The sequence below is a fragment of the Saimiri boliviensis genome, chromosome 18, assembly GCF_048565385.1.
Source record: "Saimiri boliviensis isolate mSaiBol1 chromosome 18, mSaiBol1.pri, whole genome shotgun sequence".
NCBI classification, from domain to species: domain Eukaryota; kingdom Metazoa; phylum Chordata; class Mammalia; order Primates; family Cebidae; genus Saimiri; species Saimiri boliviensis.
In genome coordinates this window covers 35,002,056-35,014,288 of record NC_133466.1, presented here as the reverse complement: position 1 = coordinate 35,014,288, position 12,233 = coordinate 35,002,056, and the positions used below count along the sequence as shown (strand labels likewise).

General features: G+C 39.8%; 1 protein-coding gene across 3 annotated transcripts in view; it reads right to left on the bottom strand.

Moving 5' to 3' along the window:
- CADM2 (cell adhesion molecule 2) overlaps nt 1–11,788 on the bottom strand; it is a 1,054,563-nt gene extending 1,042,775 nt beyond the window's left edge. For 2 of the 3 annotated variants that reach the window (XM_074389151.1, XM_003928313.4), the window contains exon 1: nt 11,209–11,788. In XM_074389151.1, coding sequence (XP_074245252.1) covers nt 11,209–11,269 — 61 coding nt within the window. In that variant the 5' untranslated portion in view covers nt 11,270–11,788. The remainder of the gene's footprint in view (nt 1–11,208) is intronic. The other variant, XM_003928312.4, reaches the window with a different exon arrangement.
- Nucleotides 11,789–12,233: the final 445 nt, after the last annotated feature.

The following is a 12,233-nucleotide window of genomic DNA, read 5'->3' as shown; positions in this document are numbered from 1 at the left end:
ATTTATTCACAGAATACATATTTCTCTGTGAGGATGTTAGAGTGATTTCAGCAACTGGCATTCAGGTAAATCTTAAGTTAGCCTAGTTAAAAATATCTTTTCAAATGCTAAGAGTCACGAAACAGTCAAAAATCCAAAAGACATCAGGGAAATTGATTTTTAAAATATGAAGAAAAACTATATGACTTTTAAGAAAAGCCACATTTCACTGGGATTTTTTAGAAAAAGTATTCTTAAAACACTTATGTGAAAATACAGTCACTACAAATTGTACAGTCTTTTCTCCCTTGGTTTTGGCTTTCCAATAACTATATTTAAATTTTCTTTAAAAAGCATATAATATTTCCATCCTACCTCTGTCTTTCTAATGCAAAAAAAAAAATCAAATTCAATCACAGCAAATATGTGTCATCAATTGCATAAGCATAAATAACTACTCACTAAAAACACAGACCAGTATTTAGAACTTTTAAATAATACTGACAGAATCTCTTCCAGTTAACTGAGAAAAATGCATCCTGAATCTTTACTTCAGGGACTAATCAGAGATCCTCTACTCTGTAGCTTGGCAGTAAAAAAAGCAGGTCAGTCCACACATAATCTGGTGGATCAAGGTCAGCTTGTAATTCCTCTTTGTTTATACATTTATCCGGAAATGCCAGCTACTCAAAGTAGAACAACAAGGATAATGTGGCTTCACATTTAGCCAAAGTCATCATCAGGAATATTTTTAAAGCTAGAGATAAAATCTTTAGAAAGCAGATAAAAGATAAGGGGTTAAAATACCCAAAGAAATCAGGAAGATTCAAACAAATGTTTACAGTGCATATTTGAACTGATTGACCTGACTGAAAGCAATGAATTCATATTTTGTGAGGTACACCATTATTTAGAATTCTTTTTGTTTCCTGGGGTGCATTTCTGTCTTCTTCCTATATATTACATGCAAATGAAAAGTCACTGAAAATATTTATTCTACTTGGAATACTGTATTTGCATTTTGGCAGTTATAATGTAAATACTTAAATATTATCTGGATCCAATTAAAGAGTTGTGTCAAGAAGAAATCTATTAGAAGAAAACTAATCAATCAGTGCAATGAAAACATTTTTTTTTTAAGACACAGACCAGACATTTGATTAGGCAATTGAAATATAATGAAGCCTAAGACTTCATCCCTGTACACTAGGGGCTTACTGTCCACTAGAGGAGACAGGCAGATAAACACATAACCTTCAAAACACTATAGCAATAATATACAAAGATTTCTATAGATCATAGAATAGACAAAATCAAATGCTCAGTTCTCTCATGAACTAAGAAGACATAAATGCTTAAAATAATCAATAGAGGGCAGATGGCATTCTTTTGTCTACTAAAACTATAGCTTCAAAAATTATGCTATTGTACAAAATAATCAAACAAAAAATGTCAAAAAAATTTATTATATCAGCTTATAAAATATTTTTATTGCCATATGCATAAATGAAAGAATAAAAGACACAAGTTGCAGTTACAAATTAAACCACATTTTTTTTACCACATAAGACACAGAGAAAGTCAAAGGTTATAATTAATATAAACGTACTCTCAAACTCATGTAATAAAGGAGAATGTGATAGTTTGTATGATAACACATACTAAACCAGTCAATTCTTGTAGGAATCTCTCCGCAAATAAAGTCTCTTTAAGAAAAAGATGTCTGCCTCCTCTTTACCACATAAGACACAGAGTAAGTCAAAGGGTATAATTAATATAAATACACTCTGAAACTCATGTAATATAGAAGAATGTGAAAGTTTGTATGATAACACATACAAAACCAGTCAATTCTGGTAGGAATCTCTCCACAAATAAAGTCTCTTTAAGAAAAAGATGTCTGCCTCTCTCTGTTGAGTTCAGTGTCTCTCTATACTCTCTATTCTTACCAGTATTCAAATTGCATCTAAATTAAAACCCAAAAACAAAATGTCTCAAATTTGGCAATGCACTGACATTTGGCAGTCCATAAAGACTGCAGGCAATTAATACTGCCTAAATATCTATAGCCTCACATAAAAACCAGCAAAACTTCAAGATCCCACCATAGCAAAATATGTTAATGGGCTAGTTAAGGAATAGAGTATTGACTGAGGAACAATTTCTGATTCTTCTTTTTGTTTGGGAAAGTGAAAGGAACAATCTCTATTCAGGGTAGGGGATACACATTTTCAGTCATTATTTTATTTCATTCCTAGAGCAGTATCTGTTATTTAGAAATAACAGACACTTTATTATATATCACAATGGTGAATTTAATTCTGCCTTGGCTGGGCACTAGTAAGTGCAGAATGTGAGTAACTGCTTGCTATATTGGAGTCATGGATATATAATTGCCTTCAGAAACATCCTTCTCTGAATACCACCTACACATTAATACATGACAGTGAACTTACAGCCAGACCCCTGTTCTATCCCACATGATCCCTGAAAAGGCTTTGAAATGAGGACACGTGCATAATTAAGTCACACTGAATATCACAGTACATGTAACAAACTAGAGTATTATGAATCCTTAGGGGAACCTCATAGAACTAATACATTTTCTAAAGAAAGCTGCACATGAGTAAAGGGAGACTAAAATGCTAATTAGATCCTCTCAGTGGAAGCTATAGAAAAGTTGACTCTTGAATCCTGAAGTTGGACACAGAATGGAACATTTGTATACAGAAAGGCTAGAGAGGGAATAAAAAGAACTTGACCTAAAAGGCCTTGAACGATTTACACAATTCATGAGAAAATAAATGAAGCAAAATAAAAATGTAACAGCGGGAGAACTCGAAACCTCCTGAAAGGGTTAAGTATGAGAACCGATTTTGTATTAGACAGGGATTATGTAACAACAGAGGGAAATACTCAGCCTAGCATATGCTAATTTAGTCGGCTTTGCCAGGCGTTTCTCTGTGTTTGGCTGGCTGACTCACATTCCTTTCCTCTTCTTTTTGCCATTTTTATTAAGAGACTGTGGAATGGAGCTTTCAAAAATGCAATAATAATAATAAAAACAATTCTACACACCTTACACGTTTTATCCTTGCTAAAACACTGGGGTGTGCTCCTTGGGGGTCGAAAGGAAAAACACCCAAGCTATACATATTTGGTACATATCCTTTAGCACAATTCCACTTCTTTATTCTGCATTCCCCATTAATTTATTTTAATGGATCTTTCAAGTTGGCAGCATGGGCAGGGAATGGGAGGGATATTATATTCCTGGAGAGTATAAAAAAAGCTGAGTTACTATTCAGACTTCAGCACATAAAATAGAGAGCAGTAAAGAAATGGCAATTAAATAAAAAGTTTATTACATATTTTTATTTGCTTTTAAATATAAATATTCTAATTTCTGATGCATTATCTTTCACTTAAACTTAAGCCTATAACTCCGGATCAAAAAACAGAGATGCATAAGGTATGAGAATGAACGGAAGTTATGAATGTCATGGACATTTTCCCCTATGGGGGATATAGGACAAGCTAATGTAAAATATGAATTTATTAAGAAAATTAGGACATATTTTACACACTATAGATTTTAAGCCTTGATGTTTAAATAAGCATTATGAAAGGCATCTGCATTTTAAAATACAAGCAATTGTAGCCTAAAAGCTAAAAATATTTCTTTACAAGAACAAATTAATTGGCTTTATAAATTACAGCAAATCAATATAACAGCTATACACTTAGCAGACGGCAGCACATCCTTGTCAGGAAAGGTGCTTTCTCACTCTGTTCTCAAGGACAACTTTCGAAAGGAAGTGTATCCTTACTGTAAATTAACCATCCTAAAATACGTAAAATTTTTAGAAACTAAATTTGACTTTTCAAAGGACTTTGTTTTCTTATAATGTAAAATTATTTGTACTATTTGATCACATTTAGCTTTTAGATTTTTTTCCCTGAAATCAAATGTATGCCTATTTTTATTTTCTAAACAATCTGTAATGATGTCATGATCTAACCCCGGAATAACTCCTTAACCATGACTAGACAGGGACTTCCTCTTCAACATTGAAATGGCTAAAAGATAATTTAAATATTTAAGTGAAAATGACTTGCTGCCTCAGAAAGATTTATTCCCAAAGTTGAATAATGACTGTTTTAATATTTACTTCAAAGACCTCTAAAATATAATGTGAATAGCTAATGGCCCCCTCTCTCCATAGTAGATCTTACAAACTTAGTTCTGTATCTATTCAAGTAGTAATAAGTTATTATCAGTTTCATATGCACAAAAATAGATCCAGAATACTCAACCCTATTGTTATTCCATTAATTGCAATACTTGTGTGTGTGTGTGTTAAGGGGGAAACTTGTTAATCATTGTTGCAGCCCAAGAAAATTTACTGAAAAAAAATTCCTAATCTTCATTAAAAGAGTAAAAGAACACAATGAGTAAAAACAAAACAAATTCTTACTTTTTTCTTCATTCTATTATACATCCCTGAAAGCCCTAAACTCTAAGTACAAAATTAATAAAGATGTTCTTCCGTTTTAAAAATAATGACAAACTTTAAATGTGTATATATGTGCATAAGTAAGTGACTCTGGAATATTTCCTTTCTCAATAATTACATCTCTGACTTTGACATTAATATTTAACTCATCCCTACTTAAGCAGAGTATTTACTTCACTAATTTTTAAATAGGCTACAAACTTCTAAGATGAAACCAATTTCATGTATGTTTAAGGAAATCCATTGAACACATTAACAGGACCAATTGGGCTCACTGCTTGAATAAAAATCAGCATGCATAACACTTTCAGTTTTTTTGTGTTCTGTGGCAAATGGAATCAAAATATACAAAGCTACGTTAGTTCCCTTTATCTGATAGGCTTTAATGGTATAACAACGGGTTTACAACTCTTACTTTTTCAGAGAACATATCAGATGACTTTGCCTATGTGATAAATAATATTGTTCAGATAGGAGACATTCTCTACTGATGTGATATAACACAAATTATACTTAACAACACAAAATAAACTGAACATACACTGAACAGTTAACTCCTATTTTGAAAAGAAACTACTATATTCTCATAGCACAGGAAATGCTCTAACAAGAATGAGATTAAGGGACTAACTCTTTACTAAAGAAAGAACTGGATAACAGAATGTTTCCCAGCTCAACAGTTATTAGGTCCAACACATGTAAAAAATAGCAAAGAAATCCTATTTTAATGTTGCTATTCATCTTCATTAAACTGACCTCTGTTCTTGATAGTTTAAAAGAAAATTAAATGTTCACCATTCATGGATGAAAATGTTGATAGTTTTAGTAGGATTTATTTATTAATCTCTAAACAAAATATATGGTCTCTCTTTTGCTTTGTCATAAGCTCATGTGATTACAAATACTATGGATCATTTCTGGTTATAAAAAGCTAAAGGATGTTTTATGTCCACTACAAGCTCTGAAAGGCTTCCCATTTCACTCTGATGCCACATGACTGCTTTCCTGTGAGTTTGCTGCCTCTGCAGAGCACATTAGGCCTGAGATGCCATTTGCATCATCACACAGCAGGGGGCTTCAGCTGCCACAGCTCTAGGTTAATCCTCACCCACCTCTTTACACAAGGAATTTGCAGAAGATGCCTTTCTTGATACTACAGAATTGCACTCCAAAAATGCTTGACATTTTCAGATAAAATGTTGGCAATGAATGTGTCCTTTTAAATATTTTAGGTTAAATGAGTAAATTTAAATTATGTCCTTCATTTTTTATGAAATTAGTTTATGATCTAATCTAAGGTAAAGTATCTGGGGTTTTTAATCAAGGAAAAGAAAAAAAAAATGGGTAGGAAAAATGTTAAAAAATGTCTGATCAGATTGAATTTATTTAAAGATTTATGAAAGTATCTTATTTATGTGATACTTTTATATAGGAAAATTTTAATAAGTCAATAGAAGTTACAAAATGTCAAAATTAACTCATGTGACTTAACCAATTATGAGTACTTACATATTATGAAAAGAAGAGATCATTTAACTCCATCAGAAGTAATTAGGACATACCTGCTATTCAATCCAACACAACTGTTTATGAATCTGCTAAACTGAGGATAAGAAATTTGCACAGATACATAAGGTACAGGGCTTGCCCTCAGGAAACTTAAGTATAATAATTTAAGCGAGTAAAACAGACAATATCTACCAATTCAACGAAGGGCTCCTGATTTCAGTTTTTGAGTCTGCTTCCTCGGTTTGTGATTTTCCTTCTCTCTGCTTCCTCAAGCTACTTAAACTGCTATAGAATGGGTGACTTAGCCAATGGATTTCATAAAGTCTAATAAGATAAGGACTATTTCTCAATAAATATCATCGAGTGTATGTCAGCGAGATCAAATAAAACATCTATGTGACAATTAGGTCTATATTCTACTATTAATGTACCTCCAAATCCTTCATAGTAAAGTTTACTTGTCTCAGCCACTGATATCCCTCATATTACTTAAAGAGAAAACTGATGTCATTTGGTGTTGATTCATGGCCACCTTCAAATGCATGCTTAGGATGTCTTCCAACATTTTTGCACTTCCATTTTGCTCTTTAAGTGATTTAAGTCATTTTTTTTCTTTAAGAAAAATGACATTCTACCACTATTCAATTGTGTGACAAATAGTTTTCAAGTGTCTTATCTTCTAGTGAAGGACACAAGAACATATTATTTCAGTTGGTATTTGGCTTTGTCATATTATGTTTCTGGAGTTCTAGTAGTTATAGAAATGGGAAAAAACAATGAAGTAAGCTTCCACATCTTGATAGAAAACTAGTCTAGACACTCCTCATATTTGCAAAGATTTTCTTAATTACCAATTGTCTGATGCTTGACCATTTAAGGCACAGTTGTTGGCATTTAAGTACATAGGCTCCAATTTTCAGTTTCTGTTAATCAAAAGAAGGAGTGAGTGAACTATCTTTCAAGAACTGCATTTGGCATAAGAAATGAGCTTGACAAGACTAAAGTTAATACATATAGAGGTAAAAGAGTTGGACAGACATGGTTTTAGGAAGCACAGGTATTTCATTAAGTATATATAAGTATAATATATATTATAATGTGCTTTCTAAAATTGTAAGGTGAGGTTCATGACACATACTGAGGCAAGTAATATGTACGTCCAATGAGATTCAATTTGAATATAATTTTTACTAAATATAACAAATAATTTACCAGAATACCCCATGGGAAAATAACTCCCCCCCAACCCCCACACACAAACTAAATCCCTAGTATCTGTGTTGGAGGTGTTTTTGCATATGACTAATTCCAAAAAGTAAACACAGTTCTCAGCAAAATCAGCTCTTGCATGCATGTATGCATGACTATTTCCTGTTATAGTTTGCCCTTGTTTCTTTATTGCCCTTTCCAGAATTGTTTCCTGTGCTGCCCAGGGTACTCTCTCCATCTTTGCAGTGCCCCCTCAGGCATGAAAAGGGATAACGTTTCAGCAAGGGTTAGCAATTGAACTGGATCTGCTCTATAGCCAAGAGAGGACTTAGTTACAGGTGGCAAGCTTCTGCAATCCTTGCAAAGAAATTCATTTCTCTAATGTGTCCCTTGCCCTTACTCCAGATTTTCCTCTTTTTATGATGAGGGAAATTAAGAAAAGATGCATTGTAGCTTAACACTAAATCAAATTTTGCTATTTAAGTGGCCTGCATTACAAGTTATACTTTGGCCAAACAAATATTTGGCCAAAAACATACGTTTATTTTCTATTTAACTGTTATTCATTTCCTGAAGAAACGATGAGTTTGAGGACAAACAAACTGGCAGATGTTAGAGAATTAAGTAAGCCTTAAAAAAAAAAAAAAAGAAAAAGAAAAACCTCATTCTATCATTGACTTCTCCCCACCGGCTTATCACCCCACATGCTAACAAACCAGAAAATTGATTTTGCTTCCCAGAAAAATACCTAAAGGTGGCAATAAAAAATACAGTCAGTTAAAACACAGAAACGTGGAGAAGATACGTTCCAATGAGTCTTCTTGTCTTTAAATAATGTATACTGCAAGGAAGATTATAGTAATATATGTGATAAATAAACTGATTAGTATTACTTAAGTGAATATCACTATACTGCTGATAAAGCTAAAAAAAGAAGCTACTGACTGACTATAGCATTTGCCTAGTCATAACTACTAGCAGGCAGGGCAGACTCCCTCTAGCCAAAATCAGTCGCTCACTAGTTCCCCTGACACCCTGTTCTCCCTGCACATAGAAAGGAAAGACTCCTAAGTATTTAATCTATGTCCAGGAAATAAAGCCTTCATTTTACAACCTAACCAAGTCCTAATAAAATGGTAGAGTAGTGGGAGAAACATAAATCTGAACCCCGAAGCAATGTTTTCAGCCAAGCCTAAGACAAGGAAGGCATGAGCAATTTGTTTGAGCAAAAACTGACAGTATCAACAAAGTATGATGTGTTTGTGGAGCAGTGTTTGATGAATAAATGTGAGGCAGCCATAAACATGAGAAGACAATCCTATGGTGCTTTGTGCCCCCTCCTTTTTTTTTTCTTTTTTCTTTTTATTTTTTTTTGTAATCCTCTTATCTCTTTTAGTGTATTCATATGACCTGATCTAAGATGCTCCTAAGTCCACAGACATGGTTGGACTAGTGCTCTTTCCCTGGTTGCTGTATAGGACGCTTATTTATTTATTTATTGGACCTAATGCTGGTGTTGCTGCTGGTTGCAGTGGTGCATTTTCCCTGCTATACTCCCACCCCTTCCCCGCACCGCCCCCAACCCCAGTCTGCTGTAAAAAGCAGCACTGTCTTAATCACTGGTTTACATACTCAATAAAAGAGACCCATGCCTGAATGCTGCTGATGGAATCTCTCCGGGTACAGAAAGACTAAATCCTCCTCCAAGCTGGGAGAGAGGCACCAGCAAACAGTTATTTTGCACTGCACTGAATAGACAATTCACAGGGAAATGTTGAAGGAAGAGAGAAGGCGACCCCAAGTGCAGTCCATGGCCCACATGCTCTATAATAAATAATTTCGCAGCAGCCCAGCAGTGTGTGCGTTGACTGGCCGGGGCCAGCACACACAGATTGGCAGGGAAAATACATCTGGCGGTGTCGAATTTTCATCGCAATCACCAAATTAACTGATTTCCCCACATCACACTCCCCCAACACGGTGCACGCTGGCGCGCGCGCGCGCACACACACATACACACACACACACACACACACACACACACACAGAGCACAGCACAGCTGAGAAATGCAAGTTACAGAGAGGTGAAGTAGGGTCTCTGGGAGATTGCCTCAGCGCGGATTAAAAACCTAAGTAACGTGTCAGAGACCCGAGTTACTTGTGTGAGGATGGGGGTGTGAACGGTGAGAAATGGGACCAGGAGGCGTAAGCAGGGAGAATGTGCTGTCTGCCTTCACGGGGATTCTGGCACACATGACATATCTGAAATTTATACCCATTGTAAAATACACAAAAGTACCGCAAAAATATTCTATGAAATATCTCTATAAGGTCAGTTAATCAATTCAGGAAAATTCTGCCCACCGCCTCTTGTTTCACATTCATAAATATGCATAAATAAAATTCGGTCCCCAGTCTATATCCCGGAGGAGGGCAGGAGAGAGGATGCATTCCAAGAACTTGCTGAAAGATGGTTCATTGACCTCATTTAAATCCTCCAAAGGCCGATTGGGTTTTGCACGCCAGTGAGTCTACGTGTGTCTTACTTTCAGATCCCTTTTACCCAGGGAAAAATTAATTTGATCAACTTATCTTTCCTGCAAATACGCAAATAATGACAGAAGGGTTAGAGGCAGGCAAAGGAAAAAAAAAAAAAAAACCTAGTCACCTAGCTTTAAAAACATTCTATCAACCATCATTTTCCATCCATCCTTGCTATATCTCACACTCAAGCCACATCCCTATACTATTCTCTTCAAAGCAACAATCTTCCGCCTTACAGCCCCTGCCCACCCAGCCCTAGCACGCCGCCGCCTCTACCTCCTCCACCACCCGAAGTGTCCTCTCTCCATGCACTCCTATACTATGCATTGCCATTTATTTCATAATCAGCATCGTCCTCCCATTCCACACAGCCCCCTCCCGCCCTCCTCCAAAAAGGAGGGTCTGGAGAAAAGTGAACCCAGATTCCCTAGCCACCTGGCATCCAAAACCACTGATTTGCATAATAACAGCGTTTTGTGCGGCTTCCCTCCACTGCGGTCACAGGGGTTCTTAAATTTCACGTGAAAGAATAATATTAATTACGGAAAGAAGCGGCAGGGAGAGGATGGAGAGGTAGGAAATCTAAGTGAAAATCTCTTAGCAGTAAAATAACTGCTAGGTCAAAAAAAATTCTTTGGTTAAAAAAAAAAAGAAAAGAAAAGACACAGACTGAATAACAAAAAGTCAATGTGTCGATAAAGTGGGTTTGGGTCTTTTAATTTTTTTTTTTTCTTTTCTCCCCTTTCTTAATTTCTTGGTTTATTCATTCATTCATTTTTCTTATTCTATTTTTCTTTCTTTGTTTTTAAATCCCAGACAGAGTCTCCTCTCTCTTCCTAGGTGAATGACACGTCTCACAACACATTTCCCCCCCGGGGATGTTATTGCCATGCACACGGTGCCGCCGCCGCCGCTAACGCTGCTCTCCACGTCTTGGTAGCTCGCTCCCAGGCTCTCACACACTTTTTAAAGACACACGGATGTGATGGTGGTGGGAAGAGCGGGGAAAAGAAAAGACGACCCGAAAAGGGGGAGGTTAGAGAGATGACAAGACATGGAGAGGGTCGGTCAGGAGCGTGATGTGGGAGGTGGCTGGTGGGGGCTGTCGCGAGCGTGGAATGTTGAGAGAGGCACAAGTTGCCAGCCACAAGGCGTGGGAGGCGGATGCCGGCGGGGATGGAGTGAGATGAAGGCAGCTCAGGTGAATGGAAAGGCGAAAGGTGCCGCGCAAGGGGCTGGCTGCCGGGGAGGCAGGGCCGGGCCAGCCTCAGAAATCCGAGGGGCTGGTGCAAACGGCCACTGCCCCCTGCCGCACCGGAGAGGAGGGGGAGGGGGTGGAGATCGCTGGGGACAGGGGGGCCGGGGCGGGGAGAGGGGAACCGCGGGGCGGAATGGGGAGGGTGAGGAACGGGCGAGAAGTTGCCGCTCCCCGCGGCGGGGCGGGGGTTACCTTGCAGCAGGAGCCCGCAGACGCTGTAGAAGCGGAGGACGGCGCTGCGTTTCCAAATCATGGTCCCTTCTCTGAGGGGCTGGGGAAGGAGCGAGGGGCCGCGGAGACGCTGGCGAGCGCGGCGCGAGGGCGCGGGGCTCCGCGGGGGTCCTCCTCCCGGCGCCCGCCGGACCCGCCGTCCCCGGCGCTGCGGTGCTCGAACCCGCGGACGCGGATCCGCGGCGGCAGAAGCGGCGGCGGCGAAGCGCCCGCAGAACGGGGTGTCGCTGGGCGAAAGAGTTTCTTCTCCTCCTCCTCCGCCCGCCGGCGGTGCAGCCGTGACAGCCCGTCTGCCGGGCGGGGGTTCGGAGCTTGCCTTCCTCTCGGCGCGCACGGCGGGGCTGCCCGAGCAGGTGGTGCAGGGGTGCCGGGGTGTCGGAGGAGGCGCGGGCGGGTCGCGGAGGGGAAGGGCTGGGGGAGCGGGGCAAGCCGGCGGCACCGCCGCTCGCGCCCGGGGTGTCTCGCGGTCCTGGCAGGGCAGACAGCAGCGGCGGCGGCGGCGGCGGCGGCTCTACGGAGCGGCAGACACAAGGGCAAGCTCAGCGCGACGGAGGCCCCGCCCCCACCGCGGCCAGGGACAGACACCGCCCCCCGGCCAATGGAAACACAGCCGCCCCCCAGGCTCGGCCAATCGGAGAAGGAGATGGGTGGAGACAAGCGCCGGGAAAAACAAACAGGCTTCTCAAGGACCCTTCGGGCAGGAAGAGCTGAAGCCCCCTTGCGCTCGCCCCCGGCGGGTCTCACCTCCTTCCAGACGTCTCGCCCGAACTTGCAGGGGAGACGACCGCCTTGGTGAATCGGGGCCGAGCCCTCCGGCGGGGTTCGGCCAATCGCCGCCGCGAGGGGGCGGGGTGAGCCGCGTCCCCGGCACGTTCTGGAATTCGTGGTGCCAGGGCCGGGTCCTGGGTGCGAGGTTCTTCGGCGCGTTTGGACTCCTAGAGCAGATGGTGGCTGCACCTGCCCACTCACCAGCTGCAGTAGCAATC